The sequence below is a fragment of the Bemisia tabaci genome, chromosome 2 (genome assembly GCF_918797505.1).
Source record: "Bemisia tabaci chromosome 2, PGI_BMITA_v3".
NCBI classification, from domain to species: Eukaryota; Metazoa; Arthropoda; class Insecta; order Hemiptera; family Aleyrodidae; genus Bemisia; species Bemisia tabaci.
Window position 1 is genome coordinate 7,995,762 of NC_092794.1, and position 27,032 is coordinate 8,022,793.

Sequence of the window (27,032 nt, forward strand, 5' to 3'; positions counted from 1 at the left end):
TAAGGTCTCAAACAGTTTAAGTGTGACCGACATGGTAATTATTTTCAGTGTGCAATGATTTGCCTCCTCGGGCAATTTATGGTCGTGCTTTCAAATAGAGTCCAGGTATTATCAGGAAGCGCGTTGACATGAGTTAAAAACTGCGAGACTTTTCCGCGCAGTTGCCATTTGGTCTTGACAAGGAAAATTGATGCTCCTTGTGAGCAAAGCTACGGAAAGCCATTCCTTAGTGTGCTGGAAGTGGCAACTGCCTGGTTGTGCCGCCGTTTCAAATACGAAGCAATGAAGGAGCGTCTATCCATCAGCTACTCGGAACTTAACTTAGGCTCGAGCTGATTCTTGGGTGATGTATAGCTAGTTTGAAAATTCAACTGACCACGTTGTTTGCAATAATTAAACGTTCGTTTGGACAAAAATGATGAAGCACAGACATGAGAAGTAGGCACAATGATTCGTGATTTATTGAATGCAAAAATTTCAAGATTAAGTCAAAAGAGGACCTTAATGAGACGTAAATAATATTTTTTTACCTAAAATTCTTGCAAAAATCACACTAGGAACTTATTTTGAATGAACCAGAAATTAGACACCCTCAGATTTGCAACCTCCCGCCAGTTCGGGAAAGGGAGCATTTTCTCAGGGAGGAATCATCCGAGAGAGACAGGTTCGCATGAGTTGAATAAAATTCTACACTGAGAAAAATTTTAACATAGAAGTTGGTTAATACGGAAAGTAAAACACAAAATAACCTCAGCCTTCGGTTGACAATTCCAAAAGAAAATGTCAGCCAGTTTTCAATGAAAAACGAGTGGTTAATACGAACTTCGCGATCGGTGGAATGTATTTTCCCTGTCTCTTCATTGTATTCTGCTCTAACTTCACCACAAACGGTACCAAAATCAACACAAAACTTGTGTTCGTTTGTGCTTCACTTCCTATATTAACCAATAGTAACACGAGAACACAACTATTTTTATGAGCGTAAAGCCGTTAAGAATAATTTGCAATTAAGAACTATCATTTCTGGCTCGCTTTAGAAACAACGTATGTGCCATTAATTTCCCAATGCCGGTAAGTGCTTTTATGAATGAGCCAGAATTAGAGGTGCTCTCTTGCAAAATGAAGTCAGATATGCTTAACTCCTTTGAATGAAAGAAAATTAAAGTTAACACATTTTTTAGCTTCGAGTTTTACAGGTGCAGTATGAGAATGAGTCTGATATTATAGTCAAACAAGATTCTTTTGATCGATCCTTCCCCCCCCCCCCCCAACTCCCCCAAAAAAGGTAAAGCTGTGTTTTCCTTCGAGACCGACCGTTGTTCCGACGTAGGAAAGGTTCTCTGTCAAGGTTACGCACACTGGATGAGTATTTAACCATGAACCGGGCAGCAGGTTTTTCAGTGGCTCTTCTGTTCTTCAATTTGATCAGTAGTTCTCCTGTTTTTTATTAGATTGTTGTTTGTGAGTATATTGCCCAATATCATTTATCTTTACAATGGCATGCACACAGAACCTAGCTCTTATACTCTCAACTAACAACACTGGAAAAAAAACACATTGTATCTTGAGTCCAGACTCTTGAAAACATTGACAAGAAAAAATACCATTGATTCAATCGGATTTTTGCTTGAATCAAAACGAAATCCGCTTAAATTAAGAGGTTTGGTTCTTGATTTAAGCAAGATTCTGATTGAATCAAGATTACTTTTTCTAGTCGATGTTTTTAAGAGTCTGGACTCCAGATCCAATTTTTTCTTTTTTCCAGTGAATGGTAATAAACTGATTACAAGACCTCCGTCAGTCACTTTCCCGCGATTTTTCTTTTTTCCAGTGAATAGTAATAAACTGATTACAAGACCTCCGTCAGTCACTTTCCCGCGATCAGCGTCGTGGCATGCTTTGCGATATATCGATTGATCTGCCGTTTAAACCTATGGGAAAGGATCGATAAACAGGGTGCTCGCTTCGAACACCTTGATAATCGATTCTTCATCATAGCTTCAAATGGGGAAATATCGATAATCGATCATTCACGCGTTGGCACTGCCCGCCATGGTAAAGATTGTGGAAAATTGATTTTTCCTAACCGTCCCGGGCTCCTCCTTTTTTATGATACGTCCCGGTAAATTTCGATTACCACCATTGGCTAGAGGTATTTTTTCATGCAACTTCAGTTGCTCTTTAACGTTGAACTTTATCGAAACAGAGGGGAATTACAAGTCCGGTTTTGTTTAACAACCGTTTGTCCAGCATTTGTGCAAAACGCGCTACGAAGCAGTTGTAGCATTACCGAAATTTCAAGTTTTCCAGCTGAAATCTTTTTTCCTTTGGGCACAAGGAGGGACATATTTTTGGAGTTAGCCATGTATTTTTTGAACAATGTACAAAAGTAGCGGACATCTCTCAATACAGCATTTACAATGCCGCATGGTTCTAGTTATTTAACACCAGAAACTTTTTTTCGTGTATATCCAGGTATTCCATTCCCTGGGCTTTTTCGCAGTAAGCGGAGTTTTATTTTTTTTTTTCTGGTTAGCCCCTTTTCGGAACCAAGAATTTAAATATATCTAGACACAATATTTGTTTTAAAAAAATGTTATAGTATTTTCCTTTGCAATTTTCAAACGCTGAGTAGGAGTAGTAAGATATCTGACGGAAGTCGTAGAGACATTTGCTCGCTTCTGATTGGTGCTGGATGGCATAATTTGGTTCGGCGCGAAACCGGGGCGTTTTAAATTTGCGGAAAAGCTGCGCTTTTTGAACTGTGCATTTCTCGATTTCTGAGTTACTTTGTCGAGTTTTAATAAGCGCATCTTGTTTTTCGCGTCTTATATCTTCAGAAAAAGTGTTCGCACATCAAAATTCGTTCACGGTTTCGTGACCCATCGTTGCGGGTTCCATACGGTGGCAAGTCATATTTCCTAAAATATTGTTTCCCACTACAAGTTTTCCTAATACTTTTTTCCTACTTGTTTTTTGTCCCATCCTAGTTAGTCCTACTAGTGAGCTGTCCTACTGGCTTTTTTCCTAGGGCCGTTTGTCCTAAATTCGGTTTAAAAAAACAACATAGGCACCTCACAAGTTAAAGTTGTGGCCGCATACCCACAAGTAGTGGAGTATCCTCTTCCTTGTATTGAGGGTATAGAAGGCTCAGACTGTGTTGTCTCCTGTTCACGCGCTTTTATTTGGCTCGCTAAGGAAATTTTACACTCTCCGAAACATTTCCCTCTGCTCTACTCATGTTCCCGTCTCAATTATTATTGAATTATGGGGACAAACACCCTTAGGAAAAAAGCCACTGGGACGTCTCACTCGTAGGACTTACTGTAATGGGACTAAAAATGAGTGGGAAAAAAGTATTAGGAAAACTTGATGTAGGAAAAAAAAAATTAAGAAAAACGACCTAGCACTGTTGCATACCGATGGTGAAACTGCCGAAACGCGCATATCAGTTTGCGGCGTTGCAGACTTCCTGTCATATTTTATTTTTCACATGAAAAACGACTAAATGTCATTTCTTGAGAACTTTGGTGATTTTTCATCTTATGTGAAGAGTATTCAGTGAAAATTTCAAGCCACGACGTTGGTTCGGTCTTATTTTAAAAAATAAAGTAGGAGATTTTTAAATACCGCAACTGATCGTGAGGTACGTATTTTTGCAGTTTCACCATCGATACGCATCCTCTGATAAATCGTCGAAATTCAATGGAACACTGAAAATAATTATGTTAACATTTATAATTAGTCTACTTGATTAAATACACAGTGATACTATTCGGTGAAAATAACCAGAATTATAGTAGTATTCACCAGAACTCTGGTGATTCTCACCATAATATGGTAAATGCAACCATTGAGTCTGGTGTTTATTACCATACTCTTATCACTGTGTCAGACTATGGTAAAATCTACCATATTTTTTTCAGTGATATTGAAATTTCGCTTTTCAGCAAAATGAAATATTATTTTGCATCCCTGGCGCCTCTTCAGCGCAGCAGTATAAAAAAGGATATCTAATCAAATGGGGATGTTGATGTATGAGACGTTGAGTTCTTTGCACGCCAAGAGATCCCGGGGCAAAGGCCGGTCACGCGTGTCCCACAGCCTGGCCCGCGTTCTTCGCTCTTCCGTGTTACGGAGAAGAGACGTAAGTGGAGTCCGGGATGAGCCTCGAGACGCATTGCAGCGTATGCTAACCAAGTCTCATACAGAGATGCACTTACGGGTTTTTTCCGTAACACGATAGCGCTGCTCGTCATCTTCAGGTGGCGTCACCATGCGCTGGCGAGCCTTTTCCGCGATGTGTCCTCGTCATTTCGAATTGTTATTAGCTTCCAGCGAGTCATACTTTGATGGCTGCATGAATCACTGTTAGTCACATCACAAGCATGTAATGAATATGAACCCAGTCGATGCGCGTTGAAAATCGATGTATCGATGGCGAAAGCACGAAAGTACGTACCTCGAGCACGGTGTTACAAAATCCCAACTGAGGGGCTTGGAGGACAAGGCGCATGAGTGCAGTTTGTGAAAAAATTGAGATATTAATGATTTAAAGTAAAACTAGCCGTAATGCATATCCTGTGAAAAATTTGCTCCCGAATTCAGATTTTTAAGTATCAAAAAGTCAGTTCTGACTTGCTCTCCGCCATGAGGATCCACGTAATTTCGAAACTTCAAACACGTATTTCTTGAAGTAACAAAAACTGCACGTATGCGCCTTGTCTTCCAAATCCCTCCATTCCTACGTCCTTTTTTCTTTTCTTTTCCAATGAAAAAGGCTTGAAATTTTAAACAAATTAAAAAAATTTTAAAAACCGAAAATCTAAAAAAAATAAGGATTCCTGAAAAGACTAAGAAAAATCAAATTGATGGCCAAAGTGCGAGATTTATGTGCCTCCGTTTGCAACGTTGCATTTAACATTTCGACGGTGAAAGTCGGCAATCACATAACTCGGTTTGCGACGTCGCAGACCTACTGTCATACTTTATTTTTTAAATGGAAAACTACTCAACGGCAATTCTTTAAAACTGCCTTGATTTTTCTTCTCTGTGCGAAGGAAATTCTGCAAAAACTTCAAGGAATCATGTGAATTTGTTCTCTTTTAAAAAAATAACATAGAGGCGGAGATTTTCAGACATCGCAAACGAGTTATGTGTTTGCCGACTTACACCGTCGATTTGAACTCTACTTGGCTCCATAAATATCTACAACAAAACAAACAAGTTCTAACACTTAATTTTAATTTCTACAGCTGCCTTATTGTCATGTGCGCTGTTTGAATGGGTCCTTTACTCTCAAATCATTTTAGGATACTATTTCATGGAAAGCCCATAAAGATTAAAAATCTAAGTTTGAATTTTGGAAAAAGGATAAAAGCATCATCAGTTAAACTTGATAGTCCCTTGTCGAATTTTCGGATATTCTTTGCAGATTACGTACTTAGCTCCTGCAAATTCAATGACATTATAAGAAACTATTTCAGCATAATGAAGTATCACAGTGAACATAGTGAAGTATCCGTGAACATTTTGTAACCCTGTTCACACTGGTCACGAGAACATGATGTTCGTTATAACCTCCGCTGGGAACATAAACAACCAGGTTGACTCATTTCAGTCTTCACAGCCCCTGACAGTCAGTGACCTCGAATGCGTTGACGTTTATTAGATTGCCTACCGAGCTAGGCGAATCAAGGCCCCTCTGCTCGAGGTTCAGTCAGATCGGTATCGCGACGTGTCTCTGAGCTCTTGCAAGCAAGAGATACAGCTAACTGAATACACGTTCAGTTAGTAAGTTCGCTCGAAAATCACGTTAGGCACATCAAAAAAATCTGAAATCCACTCCTTAGCCTGCAATCTACGCAGTTTATAACACGCTTTTTCAAATTGATCGTGTATGCTTGCAGTTTTCTCGGTAACCGGCTGTCAGGATAGAGACCTTACTTACCTAAATAAATAAATAAACAATCTCGCGAACTATAATAAACTCTCCTTGCGTAATACTTAAATCGATTTAAAGCTATTTTTTGCAAAAAAAAGAGAGAGAAAAGGAAACAAACGCTTGAAATCTATGGGAATCGTACAGTAGACAAAAGTTAGTGAAGTCGTTGGTTCACTCAGGTTAGTTTCTTTTACTCCTCCGCCCGTACAAACTTGATTGGCGGTGACTGAGAAAAACTGCCCGCAAACGCGGGAAACTTGGAAAAGCGTGTCATAAAATACGTAGATGGCGCTCTAAGGAGTGAATTTTAGACTTTTTTGATCGTGTCTAACCTGATTTTTGTGCGAATTCACCCGTAAAGTGTATAATTGGGCGTATTTCTATCAAACGAAACCATGTGCATTAAGACATGAGCCCTGAGACCCATAAGAATATGTTGTGCATAACAGGACTCACGTCATAAGGCACATAGTTCCGTTTGATAGAAATACGTTCAATTATTTGGCTGTGCCCTTACGTGCAACAGACCCTTTTTGGCCTAACTGTACGTCAAATCAGATTACTGACAATTTTTGGCCGCGAAACTCCCAGCCAAATTCAATTGACCCCTTGACCCTCCTGAGTGTCGCGCTAATATCACAGCAGGTCTCTCTGCTTTTCGTTTTGTCGTCCGATCAGTCCTGCCTACTACAGTTTTCACATTGAGCGTGGTCAACATTCAAAACGTGTTCGAAACATACTCACTCATAATTAACATTTAAATATGAATGCAGTCTACATGAAATATCACTTGGTATGTCTTTACAAAAAATCCCGAAGTTGCTGGTGCTAAAATATTGAGGAGAACGACCTCTGCCTCGCTTAGACCACGTTGCGGTTATTGTCCTGCCTTTCAAACCAACGCGACCCAACGATTGAAACGTGTCGTTTTTTTCTTTTTCTCTTTCTTTTTTTTACAAAGAAAGCTCCCCCTCCTTCCATATTCCTCCAGCCGTAAAGCCGATGATAATTCCCTAAATGATTTTCCCCAATGGAGGGGATGGTTGATCAAATCGAATTTTATTTCGAGAGGCGAGCTTCCTCACTGTTTCCAGTCACTTGATTCTGTCACTGGGAGTCAAAAAATTGAAAAAAATGGGTGAAGTTATATTTACGGACGGCCCCTTGGTGCATACTTCAGTACATAACGGGTTATCCTGTAAATGGAAGAGTGAATTTTTAGAGCAGGTTTCTAAAATTATAGCTATAATCTCATGATGTGAGTGGTTGTCTAAGCATGCCTGATTTAATTAATTTCCCGAGCCTCATAGATGAACTTCCCACTAAAGTGCATTAGTGAGTTGTATGGCGTAATGTGTCCTTAAATGGAGCCCATCCTTAGATCAGGAACACAAATTGTTGATCAAAAATCTAACTGACAACTAGTTCAACTTGACTTGGATCGAATTCTACCTGGAGGAACCATCCCACATTGAATCAGCTCTAAATTATATAAGGTCAAAGTTAAAAGCACTGCGTCTCAACGCTTTTCAGAAGGTCAGCTTTTCGTCCTAGTCAAATAAATGCACTCAGGTACAACTTTTGGCGGGAAAAATTCTTTAGGTATTTCAGAAGAGTAACTCTGCAGACATGAATATGCTTTTCGGTAAATTCCTTCTGATTAAAACCTAAATGAAAGTCACAAACACGAATCAAACCCATTTTTTTTCCTTTCTTGTTGGAATATCGCACCAAACCGTCTCGTTTCTTCTCCCTTCTTTTTCTGGAGAAATCTGTGTGTAACGCTATTGCCTTTATGACACTTTTTAAAAGCTCATGAATACGGAATACAGGTACACCATCAAACGTAGTGAAAATTGTGGAAATGTTCCAGTTATTAGACGAGAATCCAGAGGCTGAAGATGAACAATCCTTTTCGCATGGCAAAGAAAACAATATAAAGAAAAAAATCCCCAAAAAGTTGAATGAGGAGGAGTTTTGTGGGATTCTTTGCAGTGCGTATCACCATGTACAATCTTAGCAGTACCTGATGACGCTTCAGATGTTTTGAATTCCATCGCTCCACTTGTTACTTCTTCGTTTTTAAACTTCTCTTCGTTGGAACGTAACTCTACTCCAAGGTTACAAAATTGACTCAAACAATTCAGTTTCTCACAAAAACACGACTATGCACCTCAAGTCCAAAATTTTGCTGACATTAGCGTATAATCCGAAGAAAAATCGGAGGAAATTTTCGTCAGAAACTCCCAATAGTTGTCCGGTATAAGTAAAATTTGCGGATGAAAATTTTGCATCGTTGAAATTCAGTTACGTTCTTTCGTCTAGGAAATGACGTTTTGTGGAGTCTTGGGTCTTGGGTGGCCGTGACCGCGACCTGCAGCGCCTGCAGCGGCGACATCGACGATGCACGAGCGGTGAGAACCGCCCCGCTCCGCAAGAAGCGCGTAAGTCCCATGGAAACCCCGCGAAGATAGGTGGTTTTTACTCGGCACCAGCGACACGCACCTCCGCGTTCGCTTAGACGTGACACTGCGCTCAAAGCGGCCTTCGAATTCTGTTAGCCATTCAAAATATCTCACTTAGGGCGATGGAGTGTCCAAACAAGGCAGAACTAATCTCTGTCAAAATAAGTTCGGATGCCCGGTTCCCTGACAGCGAACAGCATAATTGCACGCTTTTACACGGCCGAGAATCGCTGGAACCCACATCGCGACAATTCAGTTCCCACTTGCGCCGAGGAATTTTGATCTACCCGTAAGATCCTTCGGGAGGGAAAAATGCATCCAAGGGAGTCCTCTCAACCCTTATATTAGTTGAAAATTTGATTGCTTGACAGGTAGGAGTCTCGGCGTAGCAAATTTTAAATGTTTTATCGGCACATGAACACTTTCACTTATCGAATTTTGAAGTTGTATTGTGTGACGAGGCTAAAATTCGGTGTTCACCAAGGGAACATGTATTGCGGTTTGACTAAGCAAACAAAATTGCCTTTGTATATATCAGTAAGTGCACTTGAAAGCAAGTTATTATCAATCGCCCCATTGGGCTACGTGATTCAATGGATGCCGAATCACCTCAACCATTTGTATAAATCGATTATTTAGAGTCAAATACGTCTAAATTTGAGGGTTTTCGCGTGCAGTATACTGCAGCACATGAGGAGCAAAAAATATAAAAGGAAAAATTAAAGTGCTTTGGAAATCATTAAATTGACACGGAAGCACCTTAATATTTACGAAACACACTTTATATTTTTCTTCAATTTATATTTTACTTTCTCCATCAATTTAAATGAGAATAATCCATGCAGAAAGTGCAAAAATTTGAAAATCATGAGTTGAAGAACGCTGACTCCACAAGCTTAAATATTAGAGCCTAACACAGAGCGGAGCCAGCGCGATTCGTGCACTGGCGCCTGCAAACCTAACGGGGATACTTCACGCATTGCGCAATGCGTGAAGTATCCCTGTTAGGTTTGAAGGCGCCAATACGCTAGTCGCACTCGCCAGCCGCGGCGCTTCAAGCAGCTATTTCACAACAGAGGCGTTGCACAGTATCATACATAATTGAGGCGCTCCAACATATTAAGAATGACAGGCCTCCTTTAAGATTATGAAGCTCCTCGCAAAAAAAAATTTTTTTGGAGGTGCCGGTTTCTTTTTTATCCATTAAATTTTGCGCTAGGGAAAAGGGGTTGTAAGTTTTTTTTTTTTTTTTTTTTTTTTTTTTTTTTTTTTTTTTTGATCTAGTTATCCACATTGCGATGTTCCATTCAGCTGTGGGCCCAAATGAACCTTCGGAGAAGCTAATTGGAGTCCTGTTAAACTCTATTTCAAGTCATTATTCAGTCAAAATCGGCCAAATATGGGTTTGAAACAGTAATGATCAAACCACGTATCTGGCACTTTAGTGTTGGCCCTTCTAGGAACAAGTAGTTTGGTTTTTTGGCCATTTCTCGTGACACACGGAAATATCATTCGAAATGATGTTAAAGTCTTAAAAAGTATCTTATTCTTGCTATATTCGATAGTGATGGCCCCCCTACCTTCTAAGATGAGGAATGCGGACAATTTTCTTGCTTCTCTAAAAAATCGGATTTTCCGAGTTAAGTTTCTGCAGACATTCACCGTCGATGTATGCAGAAGTGGATCTAGCAATTTGGCAACACCAGATTTCCTCCTTTTAAACCTAGGTCATATAATCGATTCTTGTCGGAGCAACTGGCCCCTCTAAGAATCGATCCATTCCCGTAGGTTTAAATGGAGAAATAACAATGTTGCCAATTTGCTGAAACAATGGATGTATGCACTAATGCCGTAACAAGACGCACATCTGTAATTTTGTAACGGTACAGTCAATAGTAATACTTATCTGAAATAAATAGTCCACTCTCGATATTAGGTCAAAGAGGAGCATAGAGGATAGGATATGAGACGGGAAATCCGGTCGTCCTATCTATCTCTGATGGCATGAGAACCAGTTGCGAGGCATGAATGATCGATAATCGATATTTCTCCACTTGAAACTACGGTAAAATATCGAATATTAAGGTGATTTTTGGAAACACCCTGTTTATCGATCCTTTTCCATAAATTTAAATGGCAGATCAATCGATAATTCGCCAAGCTCGCCACTGATGAGAACTCGCGCTGAATCAAAAAGATCCAACTATCATTCGTCAGGTACCTCTGATTCTAGAAGGGGTCTGCCGCGAAGAAAAAAAAAATAGGTGGTGATACTACGAAATCACTTTTTCTGGTTTGCGATGTTGCATATTGTCTGCATCCATTCACACCACTGTCTGATAATGTATTGTACTTTTTTAAGCGATACTTACCTACCAGATTATATTTAATGCAGGAAATCTGTGTGATTTTTCATTGCCCTCTTAAGAATATCCTCTGAAAGTTGTGTGTTAAATTTTAAGGTTGCATGATATTGTCATCAAAAATAAAGTTAAAATATTATGATGACAACGCAGTCAACTGTCTACATACGTGTTATTTGTAATTCACTCACCGTCGGGTTCGTTGGGAAAATAATTTTTAACATTATTAAATTTTCTATGGATCCGTTATACACTTGTGGCAGAACCGTGTTTTCACGGTTGCAGATCATGAAGTAGAAACAATAAGAAGTCTAACTTAAGTCTAAATACCAATTTTTTCATTGTTTGTTAAAAACATTGAAGAAATTTTCTCCTCACAGAAATTACATATATTCTCAAAAATTCAAATAACTTGTACTTCTCAATGATGAAAAAAGGAAAAAGAAAAGCAGATAAAACCTTCTTAATTGCGGTACTTCTATACTAATATCCTCTCTTACTTTGTTTGTTTTCCTTTATAATTATAAAAAATGAATCAAAACAAATGTTTTTTTCAAAATATCAATATTATACTCACACGGAGAGAGAAAACCACGTAAATTTTGGCGAAATAAGGATGCTCACTTTCTTATTTACATTCTTTCTATCTTGATAAAGCGATGACAGGGATTTGCAGTACAGGATCCAGATGAGAGTGTGATGTGATCTCACCATCGGCTGTTGAAACCGTATTTAACCGCAACCTTCATCTCAATTCCTCTATTACTCCCAAAACTTCTTTCGAAACTGTGCTGTATGCTGCCGTGCTAAGGAAGAACGCCGTATGAACCTTCAGGCGTTGCCAAATTTCCTCTGATAAAATACAAATTTATTGGGGAAATTTTAAATATTTTTCTTCCCATTTTTCAGACTATTGTGTTCGCGATTTAATCTAAAACGTCCTAAAATTTCGAGGGAAAATATGCTTAAATTTCGTCAAAAATACATGTTTTATCCGGGGAAAGTTGACAACTCTCGAATGTTCATACGGCGTTCTTCCTTAGCAAGGCAGTATTATGCCCTCTGCCAGATTTCTTAGGGCGTGGGGGAGCACTGAAGAGTTTTTGGAGGTCTTCGCAGGGAGGGGGGTTAGGAGGCCCGCTAGCTTGCCCCTCAACAATATTCAGAGACAAGGCGACAATCAGACAAATGGACGTATTTATGCTAAAAGGAACTATATCCTACGCAACTCCTATGCACATAGTTCCTTTTAGCTTAAATACGTCCAAATGACCCGCTCAATCGGCGGTCTGAGATTCTTAATGTTGCGATGCCCCTGGACAAGAGCACATTCGCGTTTCGCGGCGACTACTCCTTCCAAAACGGGATAATTTCTTCTCATCTCTCGAGTGATGTGTAATTCTACCGTGCTGAAGACAAACGCCGTGTAAACATTCTTACGTTGCAAAATTTCTTCCGGTGAAACGGGAATTTCTCGGAAATATTATTCATTGCCCCCTTGAATTTTTCAAAGGAGTTTCCTCGGAATTTAATCTTGCGAATTTCTGAAAAGAGCTGCTGCGAACAGGGTTTCAGCCGACTGATTCGGCTGTGTGGCGCTAGGATTGTGCGATAATTCCATTGAGCAAATCATAAATGCCTACGATACACTCCAGAACTCACAATTTGCACATAGTTCGTGTCACACTTTTTAAAATATATTTATTATTTATTTATTTCAAATCAAATTTTTAAATTCGTGGGAATTTTTCATCACGGTCATCAATCTTTCTCACGTGTGATTTTGATTGTTTTGAAGCATTGTTTTTGCTTCTGTGTTCTGAACTAGGGGGTATGCCCTCTGATCGCTGCACGATCCAGCCCCCCGGGAGCGCTTCGAACCTCAGGCGTTATGCGTTACGCGTCACTCTTATGATTTCATACCATAAAAATAGTGTGATATACCAAAAACATTATTTTAAAAGCTTAAAACCGTACATTCGAAAAACTGGTAACAGTAATCGAGATTTTTTGTTCGTTCGAGTTGAGTCCTCCTAAATCTCTCTTTGGGCTAACCTGATTGCCGCCGACTCAGAAATGGACGTATTTATGCTAAAAGGAACTATGTGGAAGTGGAAAGTTGGGGTGTGCTCGTGGTGAGCTGGATAAGAAACAATGTAAAAGTGGATGTAGTTCCTTTTGAGAAAATGAAAAAGCGGATTTGACATTGAATCAAAGGAACTGAGCGCTAACTGGTGAGCCATGGGCATGTGGCAAGAGCGTTTTGGACAGGGCTCATGAGTTAAAGAGTCCCGCCAACGTTCTCCCCGTCGTGTCCAGTCTCGTTAGTTGCCGCTGACGTCACTGGCGCTTTTACATTCCCATTCATTCTTATGGCCCTCAACTAACGAGCACACCCCCATCTTCCGCTTGCACATAGTTCCATTTAGCATAAATACATCCAAATAAGCGCTCTCTTCGGCGGTAAATTTAAAAATCACGATCCCAACGGAGCGCACTGTGTGTTATGGCGTGTGTTTTAAACATTTTCAATGTATTCAGCGTGATATTTAAACGATATCAGCCATTTAAAGTCAACTCACTTGGCTGTGCGTCTTTTCGGGAACGAACCCACCTCGGAGGTACCTTTTTTAAAAAAGTCAGTATTTCATTCGATGAAATGTGGCAACATTGGGATGCTCATACGGCGTTTTTCCCGACGACGGCAACGTATTTTCACGTCGATCAGCTTACGCGCGGACCGCAACGGAGACAAAGTAAGATCTAGCGAGTGAGCAGCACTCAGAATTTCACTCTGCGTCTGCGGTCGCGTCCGGGCCTAATGCCCCTTCGCCACCCCCCCCCCCCCCCGAGCTAACATTGCCCCCTCCCCCGTTCGGAGCCCACCCCCCTCTCAGTTCCTCGATGCTCTCGCTGGTCTCAATGACCGAAAGCACTCAAGCAACACAAGAAGCTAGTGGAGAGAGAGAAAAATCCATCGCGCTGAGTTTGAGTTTCACGGAAACTGGCGCGAGACGACAAAATGAGTGTCCACGGCCGTAGCTCTGGGTGTTTACAGACGACGAGGTAAGCTCTAGTTCATATTCGATCCATGGCACTTGACATTCCACTAATTTTCGCGCCAGTGCGGTGGCGGGTTCAAGAGGGTACGTGCCCCCGTAATAAAAATAGGTGAAGGGAAGCAGATAAGAGGGATGGAGGGTAGCATAGTGAGAAGGAGGAAAAAGCCAGTACCTAATTTAACTAATTAGGATGGTGATTATTTTGTTCTCTCTATTTTTTTTTAAACTTTTGTGCGTGTCAGTGTGTGTGAGGGCGAAGGTGTGTGTGTAGGGGGGGGGGGGATTAAAGGCGTAGGGTTCTGTTTCACAGGAAGCAAGGTAAGCTACGTACTCAACTACTCAATTCATGACACTTATGGAATTGCATTGATTTTCTCGCCGATATGATGGCGGGCACGAGAAAGCGGGCTCTCCTCTTCTAAGAGAGAAAAAAAAATAAGAAAAGAAAAGCGGAAAGAGAGAAAGGGGACGGAAAGTGGCATACTGCGGAGAAGGAAAAACGGGTGAAAATTTTCAAAAAAATCATTCCTTAAGTAAAAAACACTAAAAATGTGGCTCGAACTGTAAGTAACAATGTTGTAGAATAGGTAGTGATGATTTGGAATTTTTAGCCTTGCTTTCTCCTCAAAATAGTGTAGACCGACCCAAAACTATTCTAACACCAGAATTCCTCAATTTCCCAACATGGACGGTCACGTATTTTTCTATATGTTATGCAATTTCATTAGTTATTTTCATGAACTCTCAATCCATAGCAGCACTCGGAATTCTAATAATTTTTTCGGTAGTACAATGGCAGAGATAAGGGAGCGCCTCTTGAAACAGGAAAAGGCAACGATAGCGGTAAAAGGCGTGGGTTATAGCGTAAGAGGGCGAAAGAAAAGCTGTTATTCCTGAGAAAATCAAGGATTACGACAATAATGCTTTAATTTACAAACTGAGGTCGTCAATATTTTGTTATTCTTATGTGATTCAATAGTTTGTTTCGCGAAACAAGAGGCAAGAGAAGCTGTTTTATAAACAGCATGAAACGCCAGTAATCAATCTCTTGTACCTAGCTTTTCGTTAAATGCGCCTCCCTTCTTTAACCAATATTTGTGAGCCTCCTGGTGTTCACAAATACTAGTTAAAAAACCCTGCTAAAAATTGGCAGTAGAATTTGGGTTCCAAAATACCACAGACCTACAGCCGGCTGTAAGATTTCCAATAGCTTCTACAGCCGTCTACACAATTTCTTATAGCCTTTTATAGCCGATGGCGACTAAGCAACAGCCAGGCGATAAAGTGTATGCTAAACGTTACTAATTACGAATGCTAGGACTTAGTGAGTTTTTGGAATACTGCTCTCTTTTTGGGCCGTAGTATCTTGATTTATTTTGCGAGGAAAGCTCCGTACTTTTGATGGATGCCTGCCATTCCTAATATATTAGAGCGCCTTCAGTTTCGTATGATACTGTGCAATACCTCTGGTGTGAAATAGTCGCTTCAAGCGCCGTGGCGCGCGGGCAGCCAGCGCGCAACACGCATTGGCGCCTACAAACCTAACAGGGATACTTCACGCGTTGCGCAATGCGTGAAGTATCCCTGTTAGGTTTGTAGGCGCCAGTGCGTCGCCGCTCCGCTTTGTGTTAGGCTCTAATATTTAATCTGGCGGAGTCAGCGTTATTCAACTCATGATTTTGAAATGTTTGTACATCCTGTATGGATTATTCTCATTTTAATTGATGAAAAAAAATATGCATTAAAGGAAAATATAATGAGTGTTTTGTAAATATTAAGGTGGTTCCGTATCAGACTTAATGATTTCCAAAGCACACGAATTTCTACACAATTTCTTGTAGCCTTTTATAATCGATGGCGAAAAAGCAACAGCCAGGCGATAAAGTGTAAAGCCCGGCGATAGGAACTATAGCCCGGCTCCATAATTTTTTATCGCTTCGTATAGCCCGGACGTATGATTTTCTCCGCATTCTACAGCCAGCTATATGATTTTCTGTAGCCTTCTTTAGCCGGCTATAAGAATTCCTATGGTATTTTGAAACGCAGCTCTTATCGCCAATTTTTACCATGGAAAGGAGAGTATGACAGAGTGGAAGGGTGTATGATAGCGAGAGGGGAAAAAAGGGAAAGTGGTTTGATTTAAAAAATTTTGCAAAGAATGGTGATTTTTTATCCAAAAATTAGATCAGTCACTTTTGTATTACTTTTTACCATTATATTCGGTTTTTTTTTTTTTTTTTTTTTACTGACGGTGGGAGAGGCTCTTCTTATTTCTCTTTTGTTCACCATCCTGTTTGTACGAAAAATATGAGTTGCAAATTATTTCATACGTATGGATAATGCAGTAATATATCTTTTAATTCCTTTACGAAATCGGAAGTGATTGTCAAAAAATTTTCTGGACATGGAGGTCCGTTACAGACTATTTTCTTCTAACCAAGGAGGAGAACGCATGTTTATTACTGTTTTCGCGTTAAAATATCAGGATAAATTCAACCCTCTCAGATTATAGGGCATCTGGATCGCAATTTGCAATCAGGAATTACAATTTCAGGCTCAGTTTAGAAATAACGCATGTACCATTAGTTTCCCTACACATGTAAGTGCTTTAGGGCTGAAAGGAGCCAAAGGAGCGTGAGTGCATACCGATTTTAGAGATCGGGAAAAGCGAGAAAAAAATTGCCGAATTGTTATTTTCTCCGCAAAAAAATTCCGTCTAAGTATAAGTATGTTGAATTGTTAAAGTTTTGTACTAACCTAGCACAATTTTTGGAGTATTTCTTTATTTCCTCATCCGCAAATTAAATTTAAATAAATGAACAGTGAGGTCAATTTGCCCACTCAATTATTACTCTCATAGGGTTTAACGCATTCTTCGAACCTAATTTTTAGAAAATTCCTAAATGATTAGATTTTAATCAAACCACAATTGCTGCAAAAATCGCTCGCATCGGGACATCTAATCGACGAGTTTAGAGAATCATTCTTGTCTAGCTATAATTAGCGGCAAGCCTCCTTCAGGCACTAATTTAAATCCAAGTTATGCTGAGAATGTTCCTAAAGAGTGGAACATGAATGGTGCGAGTGAGCTCTAAATCAACAGTTTAGGCGAATCCAGCGATTTGGCAACACTGGATTTTCCCAATTTAAACATGCGTTGAATAATCGATCCTTGTTGAAGGACCTAGCCCCGCCGAGAATCGATACATTTCCATAGGTTTAATGGAGCAAAAACAATGTTGCCAGTTTGCTGGATCCGCTAATGAACGAGCATCGAGTTTAATCACTGATCTCCTTCCCCCCCCCCCCCTCACTGGTTACTAACTGACTACCACCAGAGCTTTATCTTCACGTGTCTTCTCTGAGGAGAGAACGCTTTAGTGGTTTATTAAAGTTTGTTTCCATATTGGGTTTAGTACCAGCAGCTGAACGGATGTGACATCGATATCTGCAAATTTTATGTCGGCGGGAATCTTTTGAACTCTCTGGCATAGCCCGCGGCGAATCTGCTCTGATAAAACGCTTGAACCGAAAGAAATTAGTAGTAAAAACAGGCATCCATGACCACATAAAATCGTTTTAACTAGGTCGTTGTATCTCCTGGGAGGTAAAATCGCAAAATTTACCGTCTGTTGACAAAATAGGGATAATCAAAGGGGTCGAATTTTTTATGGGAGCGGGGAGGCATTAAAGTCGAGTCGGGTAAAAATTCTCATACTTTCAAATTTCAACATGTAATCATCCAGCAGCCCCGATAGATTGTTGGACCGGTTTCTAGCTCACTTCGTACCGATAGGAATTATAAATTTAATTACATGCCGACGAAAATTGATCTATTTTAAAACTATTCTTCTTGGGCTGCAAACTTCAAACGATCTCAATGCCGATTTAACTTGACTTATTGGCGCTAAAATTTGGCCCAATGCCCCTCTAAATAGAGCTATAAACTTCTCGATTTTAAGTATTTCCCTACGGAGGTCCTTTTTCCTTTGGATCATCCCAATCCTTGAATAAATTGACATTTTTTTTTATCATTCAGATGACTGAAAGGTGTTGTCTTTGATAATCGGTCTTGCGCTGAAAAATGTTTGAAGGAAAGTAATATTGCGTTTCGTTTAAGCAAAAAGAATAAAACATGAAGCCCCCTCGATACGTGCGCATCAGCGGTTCTCGAGAGTTGGCGATATCAATTTTTTTCATCATAATGATGCTAACCGAAAGTTAGCGATAGCTGTGTTAATCCATCATAATGATGATAATCGAAAATTGGCGATATCAATGTTTTTACATCATAACGATCATTTACCTCTATTGTAAAAAGCCAACAGTAGGTGAGACAATCCGTTTTGATTTATACATTGATTGTTTTAAGTAAGATTAAACGGGTGAGGCCAACTGCTGTCATCTTACGAAAAGTACGGCGCGCCGCGCCATTGCACATTTACGAAGTTTTATAGTAGCGTTTGATTGCAACTATTCATGCTCACTGGATGAGCGTATTGCATACAAAATAATTGAAGGCGCGAATGCTTTTCTCATTCCTACAAGGTTGCAACTCTCTAAATTTTGTGTTTTTCGATATTAAGACTTCTTTCTTTATAAACAGTCATAAATATTGATTATTCGTTTCTGAATCGTTGCTTCATAACGTTACCAAAACTTTTCTACTTGTACGAGCAAACGATTATAAGGTAGAGGAAATCATGCCTCGTTACTGAGTTGATAAATAAAAGTAACGTTTTTCGCCATCATATCCATATTGTTTAACATTAAATAACTTATTTCACTTTTTTTTACCGTTTCAATTGAATAATTCCTTAAATTTTTAATTATGTTGCAGAAATAGTCAGTTTGGAGAATAAAGGAGAGTCAAGAAGCTCTTAATCACATTTCAGGTATGTAATGCTTCATATGTTTATAGGTTGTCCTTTTTTAAGTTGTTTGTATTAGTTTTTTTAAAAGAAGTCTTGATCATGTGCTGTTAGATTGATCGGAAATAAGCCAGTTACTAAGTTCACATACACGCCGCGGTTTACCTTGCTTTATTATTATTATTATTATTTTTTTTTTTTTTTTCAATTTACGGAAATCGATGGGTCTAGGGCCTGCTCTATTGCGAGTTACTCTTTTTATCGATGAGACAAAATAACTTTACTTCTCCTGTGAAAAAAAAAACACTAAAAAGTGGCCCAAACTGTAAGTAACAAGGTGGAGAAATGGTGCTGGGTCCACACCATTTCGCGGGGAGACAAAGCTAAGAAATTCCAAAAATTAAAATTAGAGTCAAAAGAGGGTTATTCATATAGGCGAAAAATGTACCCAGCCCGGAATGTACGAAACTTTGTGAGCTGATAGTACTAGTTGAGAGAGGCTTATCCCTAGCTCCGTTTTTGCAGGAACCCCAGGGAAACAGCGTTGCCATTTTTTAAAGTCGTAACCTTCAAACACCCATAACTTTCGCAGAAATGCAGTTACAGAGCTCGTATTTATACCAAAAGATGCAAAAAATTACGTTCTATCGACCAATGCCAAAGAAATTTTAATTTGACTCCATTGTTGCCACGTTTTGGCCATTTTTTTAATTTTCGTAATTATTTAAAATCACGTTACCGCCTAAAAAAGTGTTTGCGGTTGGTGGGGATTGAATAAAAACCTGTCGGAATTATTGTTCGTTCGATTCCGCATCCATCGATATATTATACTTTTCTGAGAGACTTAGGGAACACGAGTTATAGCGATTTGAAAATTCGGCAACACGCCCTATACCCCGATATTGACGCTCGTTTAGGTACGTTTCGCAACTCCGTGTTAAAGCAAAACGCCTAGAACAAACAAAATTCGAAAAGTCAGTTCATGTTTTGCGCTTTTTTGAAACTTTCACATGATTTTTAGGAATTCAAGGAGCGGCGGTGTTGCCGGTTTTCAATGAAAACCACCGCTGCCATCACAATTTAAAGTAGTACTCATTTAATCTTATCCAGCTACATTTGCTAACCTAAACTGACCATTTGCGACATGGTGTTGACAACATTGCCTAATTTCCGTCGGAATTCGCGTAGAGGCGGGGTTGCCAGTTTTCATGGAAACCGCCACCGCAATCACAAAAAAAAATGTATTACTTATTTAATCACGTTCAGCCTTATTCTGTAGTTGGAATTGTTTATTTATCGGATCGATGGTTTCTTCTATCCCTCTGCAACGGCAGTGGTGACCGACAGTAACGAGATATCGAAATTTAAAGCTACCGAATCACTCAAGCGGTCCGATGAGTAGTTTTGGCGAGGGGCCTAGATCCATTGCTCTTGATCTCTATACAATATCGATATCTCGGTACTGTCAGGCACCACTGCCGTTGCAGAGAGATAGATGAAACCATCGATCCGATAAATAAACAATTCCAACTACAGAATAAGGCTGAACGTGATTAAATAAGTAATACATTTTTTTTTGTGATTGCGGTGGCGGTTTCCATGAAAACTGGCAACCCCGCCTCTACGCGAATTCCGACGGAAATTAGGCAATGTTGTCAACACCATGTCGCAAATGGTCAGTTTAGGTTAGCAAATGTAGCTGGATAAGATTAAATGAGTACTACTTTAAATTGTGATGGCAGCGGTGGTTTTCATTGAAAACCGGCAACACCGCCGCTCCTTGAATTCCTAAAAATCATGTGAAAGTTTCAAAAAAGCGCAAAACATGAACTGACTTTTCGAATTTTGTTTGTTCTAGGCGTTTTGCTTTAACACGGAGTTGCGAAACGTACCTAAACGAGCGTCAATATCGGGGTATAGGGCGTGTTGCCGAATTTTCAAATCGCTATAACTCGTGTTCCCTAAGTCTCTCAGAAAAGTATAATATATCGATGGATGCGGAATCGAACGAACAATAATTCCGACAGGTTTTTATTCAATCCCCACCAACCGCAAACACTTTTTTAGGCGGTAACGTGATTTTAAATAATTACGAAAATTAAAAAAATGGCCAAAACGTGGCAACAATGGAGTCAAATTAAAATTTCTTTGGCATTGGTCGATAGAACGTAATTTTTTGCATCTTTTGGTATAAATACGAGCTCTGTAACTGCATTTCTGCGAAAGTTATGGGTGTTTGAAGGTTACGACTTTAAAAAATGGCAACGCTGTTTCCCTGGGGTTCCTGCAAAAACGGAGCTAGGGATAAGCCTCTCTCAACTAGTACTATCAGCTCACAAAGTTTCGTACATTCCGGGCTGGGTACATTTTTCGCCTATATGAATAACCCTCTTTCTGGAATTTCTTTTTGGAATTTCTTGGCTTTGTTTCCCCGCGAAATGGTGTGGACCCAGCACCATTTCTCCACCTTGTTCTTCTTCTGTAAGGAATATTCAATGAAAGTTCCTCATGTCCATGGAATGTCCAAGCATAGGAAGCGAATTTCAAGGAATAATATTCGTTCGTTTTCTATTCAACATATAAAATATTAGTAAAAATTGTAAAACCTAAGATACAAGAATGAGTGTTTACGGAGTCTGAGTCCAGCCATCGACCTATGTCTCACTCACCTTGCATGGTCGTGGCCGAGCGGGTGAACTATGGGTGTAGCCTATTGAGTCTCCAGGATCTCGAGGTCGCGGGCGAGGAATCCGCCCGGAAATATGATCTTTTACATATTTTTAGCCTCTTCCCGATTATGGAAATGCGCATGTTACTGCTCTGAGTGCGAAGACAAGGTGTAATTTCTCACCTCCACCTGGCGCGGCGCGACGGTCCAAGTTCCTTTATCCGTGATTCGACTTTGCTCGGTATCCATGGGTCACTATGGCGAGTTTTAGTCAATGGACTGATTTTGGAAGTTGATAGACAAAGCGATAGGCAAAGAAGACGAGAGAAAATGTAGGGATCCTGTCGGTGGAAGAGGGTGGTTACAATGGACGAAAGAAGTAAGTAATAAACTAAAGGGACGTATTTCTATCAAACGGAAACTAAGCGCCAATTTGAGTTCCTTTTGAGGAATTTAGAATCCCGGATAGCGCGTTCTGTCAAACGGACCTAAGCGCCATGGAAAAGCATTGCGAGTATAGGACGGAATAAGCCGGACGCCCGATTCCGTCGCCAATCCAAGCCCCCCTCTACCTTCCTCACCCTATGGCGCTTAGGTTCGTTTAATAGAAATACGTCCAAATAACGACAGTCCGCAAGGGATCCTATGGTTAGTCAGTCATTTTCCCCTTAGTCTATAGGAATCACCCATTAAAACCAGTAGGATTGCTCCATTTTCTCTTTGTCTCTTTTGTCTACAGCTTTGGTTATCAATTTTAATGATCAGCCCGCGGGGGCGCTGGCGTTTTCTGACTGGACATTAAGAAGAAGTAGACACGAAGAGGGTGTGGAGGTCAGAGACACTGCCATTTGGACAAAGTTTCTTGAGAGAGAACCAAGCAACATCTAATTTTGCCAAATTGTCGTGTGCAATTTGTTTTTTTACGAAAGGATACCGATTCCTTTGAAAATTTCAGTAGATTTCTTCTGTGGTAATTGGCAAATTCCATGTAATTTAAAAATAATTAGCACAACTCGGTTCTCTTGGAATAAAATAAATCTGCAGAGACAAGGGACTTTCACTTGAGGGGCTTGAAGATCAAGGCGCATAAGTGCAGTTTTTGATATTTCGAGAAACACGTGTTTGAAGTTTTGAAATCACATGGATCCTTATGGCGGAAAAAAGTTCAAACTGACTTTTTCATGCTTATACTTTTGAATTAGGTAGCGAATTTTTCTCAAAAAATGCATTAAGACTAGTTTTAATTAAAATCATTAATATCTTAATTTTTTCAAAAACTGCACTTATGAGGCTTGTCCTCCAAGCCCCTCACTTGGTCCTAGTTCTTGAAAAAAAGATACTGTTCATTACGCCTTCAGTTTTCAAGGTATCGTAGAATACATCCTCCAGGAATCGACCATTTTCAATCATAATCTTGAAATTTTTCCTGTTTCAGACTAAAAGTAGTGCCAAACGAGCAGACGAAATTAAATCAGCATCATGAACTGGCTTGCAATCGTTGTCGCTTTGTGGCTTTCGTTGGTAACAGTGATGTCAGCGCCAGCTCCCACCTGGTGGGACGAGCTCTTCAACCCATCTCGGGGCTACGGAGGCAACGGAGGTTACGGTGGTTACGGAGGCTACGGGGGCTACGGAGGTTACGGTTCCAGGTCTGGTGGCGAATTCAATCAGTACCCTGCCCGGCAAGGCAGATCAGGCAAAGAGAAGTACAACGCGCTCTGCAAAGTTCTGAACCCGGACCCTTACGCCTTTCCCGGTAAAATTCCGTACCCAGCAGCTCCCTTCTGCCCTTGATTCGTATCTCCGGGTCAGCAAGCGATCACGATTATGGAATCTTGGATTCATTGCGAATCCCAAATTTTGCAGGCTCTCGTTTGATATCTGTTTCTTACTTAAAACTTGAAACGGTTAGAACTCTAGGAATCTCATTTTGACAGTATGGAAAGCTAGTGGGATCAGAGGTAGTGCAATTTCCGTGCAATTTCAACTGATTCTGTGGGCATTTATTTATTTATTCCTTCTTAAGTATCTGTTCAGCCATCGCGTGTCCTATCATTGAATTGTTCAGATTCGCCCGTTAATGGTTGTGGTCATGACTTGGAAATACTTTTTTCCTTCCATTTAAAGTCATAATAAATAATTGGACGTATTTCTGCCAAACGGAACTATGGGCATTATGACGTGAGCCCTGTTATGCATTTACTCTTATGGATCTCAGGGTTCATGTCTAACTGCACATAGTTCCGTTTGGCAGAGATACGTCCAATTGATTTGAAGAGGGGCACTAGTCACCCGCACATAGAATACATATCGATGATTTTAAACACATTTAAGTAGACTAAACCCAGTGTCACTAACTTGAAGATTCGTCAATGACCAATTTTAAATATCATCAAGGTCTCGAAGTAAGTTTAAAAATCCATTTAATGTTTTTGGGGACTTTTACGTTCCTTTACCAAAAATTATTCATGGAGAGCGGTATACAGTTGATTCAAAAATAAATCTTGAGTAATTTTTGATGAATAATTACTTGATGATACAAAAATAAAGAAAAAGAAAAAAAATATTGAAATACTGCTCAATTTAAGTCATTTTTACTGAAAAATTGCTTGTAATGGAACAGTTTTTTCTTTCAATAAAACCGCTCAAATTTAGGGATTTAAGGATTTTTTTTAGAGAACCTTTGGGAGAATCTTTATGACCATTATTTTCGACAAAACATGAAGAAATTCCTTTATGAGCAAAAAATGAGGAATATTTTAAATAAAATGACCACGGAAAGCTCAGAATTGTGCAATTTACAGGTAGTTCATTGCCTCTGATCCTAGCAGCTGCTTTATCTGCATCATCAGCAAGTACATTAAATACTTACATATGCCCAGGTTCCTATATTAGGAATTTATTATTTTTCATTTCTATGAGAGTAAAAGAATCTTGTTGAGAGAGGCAATGTAATATTGTCATAATAGTGGTCAATGCCATAGTAGTTGGCGATAGAAAGGCAGATTCGAATGATCGTTTTGAAAAGAGCACTTGAATGAACGTCCCAATAATTTAGGAATTATCGTCTAAATAAAAATGGAACTTGTTATTTTCCAATTACATAAATTGTCGCGAATTAAAGGTAAGCCGAGTTCGTTTTGATTCCTTGTTATTTGCACCGAATTAAAAATGTACATTCCATCCAAAAGAGTAAGTATACCTTTTTAGAGTGTTCTTTTTGAATTTTTTAAAGTTACAATATTACGTTGATTGGAAGATAACACGTTCCGTTGATGACGCAATACAACCGCGTAAAATCAGCCTATCAAATAAGCAAGGAATGGCAGGATTGGCAGGAAGACATTTTTCCAGCCCACGGCTTGAGCTATTAATGGCTCGATTGCGCCGACGGATTTAGATTGAAAAAGTTCCTTAAAAAGCACTGTGATATAAATGCTATTGAGTGCAATTAGTTTTAAATTATAAATATGTAGTTTTAAGTATTTATGAAGTAGAATATGTTATCAACTAGATAAAAGTTTGCGGTTCATTTTTACACACGCACCGTCAAATAAAAAATGTTTACGGTATGAAGTAAAGTAACACCGTTTAAATAGTATTGTACCATAATTCGGCCCGATAGTTTTCGGCGACATGAGTGCGTTGTAAAAAAGGCAGCTGCATATTTATGTAAAAACACTAAATTTTAAGATAGGCATCTAAAAATCTACCTCATCTTAAACATAATATTCTTGCAGCAACCATTGAGAAGAGATGCGGAACACAAAATTCCTTGGATTTTTATGACCCAAAGTCATACTTTCTATGATACTGCAGAAAAAAATCAAAAGATTTAGGATTATGGTTCTCTCCAAAAGAATCCAATGATGATATTTTTAAAGCGTTCATAAAAAACCAACACAAAAAAAAAAAAAACCCCAACAACACATCACTTTCAGAGACATATCGACTAATTTTTTTGTCAAAATGTTGGAGAAAAGATTATAAAATATCAAAATATTAAAGATTGAGTTTAAATATTGTTTGACCTCTCCTTTAGACATTACCTATACTCACGTGGTGGATTATTTTTTTTAACAAGTACCCACGTAAACTCCATGGGGAGAGTTGGCACCTATCATTTAACTTGCAGGTTGATATTTTTGCCAATTTTTCAACAATATATTCGATTTCTAGTCATCTCAAGTAGTTTAACCACTCCTTCAAAATCATAACGATAACTTATAGCGTGATACCTTTATATTCTCAACCGAACAATGTTTCGGTGAAAAATTCACGAATTCAGTCCACAGTTGATCTACCACTGGTAGTAACTTTCTCGATTTACTACAACGCTCATCATAAACCTCTCTATTGTAAAAAGATCAAAAATGTCAAATCTTTACGCTTTGTAAATTTTGCGAGTCATAGCTGTAAGTTTCATAATTAAATATGTGATGTTACAATGGATTTGTGGAGGATGACATCATTTGTACTTTCATTGTAATACACGTGAATAATAATTGAATGAATCGATGTTGGTTTCATATACTTTTCTCACTTCTAAGTGTCTCTGTCTGATAGCTATAATCAGGTAAGAAGTTCTTTTCTCGAGGCAATCGCTAAAAGAGTGTAGTTATCTCATGTTATCTTTTTTTGAAGAAGAAGAAGAAAAATAGGAAAAAGGGAAACCTATCCAGACCACTACACTAACCAACAGTTTTGCTTTTTTTTCAAAGAGAAATTTGTATTATTATTTTTTAAAAAATAAGCACAATTGGACATTATTAACCAATATAATACTTATATCGACAGTGTAGGTCGGCTATCACATAACTCGGTTTGCGACGTCGCAGACTTCCTGTCATACTTTTTTTTTTTTTTTTTTTTTTTTTTTATAAACGGAAAACTTCTCAACGGCAATTCTTTAAAACTGCCGTGAATTTTCTTCTCTGTGCGAAGAAACTTCTGCAAAAACTTCAAGGAATGATGTCAATTTGTTCTCCTTAAGAAAATAACACAGAGGCGGAAAAGACACCGCAAACGAGATCTGTGATTACGGACTTACGCGCCGTCAACATGGCCCTTAGATAATGTCAAATGCGACGAACACTATTCAAATTTCATTTTAAATCCTGGATGCACCTATTAAGGCTCCGTGGATGTCCGTGTTGCATACGCACGGAAGAGAAGGCGTTTTGACTATCCAGGCACTCACCACTTCACTTGTGGCACGAGGCGCAGCGTCGCGTCGCACTATGGTCCAGAACTCAAAAATAGAAAGAAAAAAGTCGGATAATGAATAAAAGATCAAGAAAGTTTCGTGAGTACTGTTTTTGAGTCGCTAATTTCGAATTTGATGTCAAATTGCCTACATTTTAACAGTCCGTTTAAGGCACGCTGCGGCGCGGCGTGCTGTCAGCTCGAAACGCGCACTGACGCCTACAAACCTAAGGGGATACTTCAAGCATTGCGCAATGCTTGAAGTATCCCCTTAGGTTTGTAGGCGTCAGTGCACGCTGAACGGCACGCCGCGCCGTCGCTGGTGAGGCGGTTAGTGTCTGAAGTCAAAACGCCTTCACATCTGTGCGTATGCAACAAAGACATCCGTGCAGCCCCAATAGTTGCATCCAGGCGTTCTACTGAAATTCGTTCAGTATCTGTCGCATGCGACACT

General features: G+C 39.5%; 1 protein-coding gene across 2 annotated transcripts; it reads left to right on the forward strand.

Annotated features, from left to right (window-relative positions):
- The first annotated feature begins 1,394 nt into the window (after nucleotides 1–1,394).
- Nucleotides 1,395–25,891, forward strand: LOC109032889 (uncharacterized). Of its 2 annotated transcripts, none has more exons than XM_072296645.1 (3): nucleotides 1,395–1,461; nucleotides 18,675–18,729; nucleotides 22,809–25,891. In XM_072296645.1, the coding sequence occupies exon 3, from the start codon at nucleotides 22,853–22,855 to the stop codon at nucleotides 23,165–23,167; it is 315 nt and encodes a 104-aa protein (XP_072152746.1). In that variant the 5' UTR covers nucleotides 1,395–1,461; nucleotides 18,675–18,729; nucleotides 22,809–22,852; the 3' UTR covers nucleotides 23,168–25,891. The 2 variants fall into 2 exon arrangements, with proteins under 2 accessions (XP_072152746.1, XP_072152745.1); XM_072296644.1 differs by lacking the exon at nucleotides 1,395–1,461 and adding an exon at nucleotides 13,684–13,838.
- The last annotated feature ends 1,141 nt before the right edge of the window (nucleotides 25,892–27,032 follow it).

Bases quoted from the DNA above. Each gene is read 5' to 3' on its own strand.
- LOC109032889 (XM_072296645.1), top strand. From the start codon at position 22,853: ATGAACTGGCTTGCAATCGTTGTCGCTTTGTGGCTTTCGTTGGTAACA.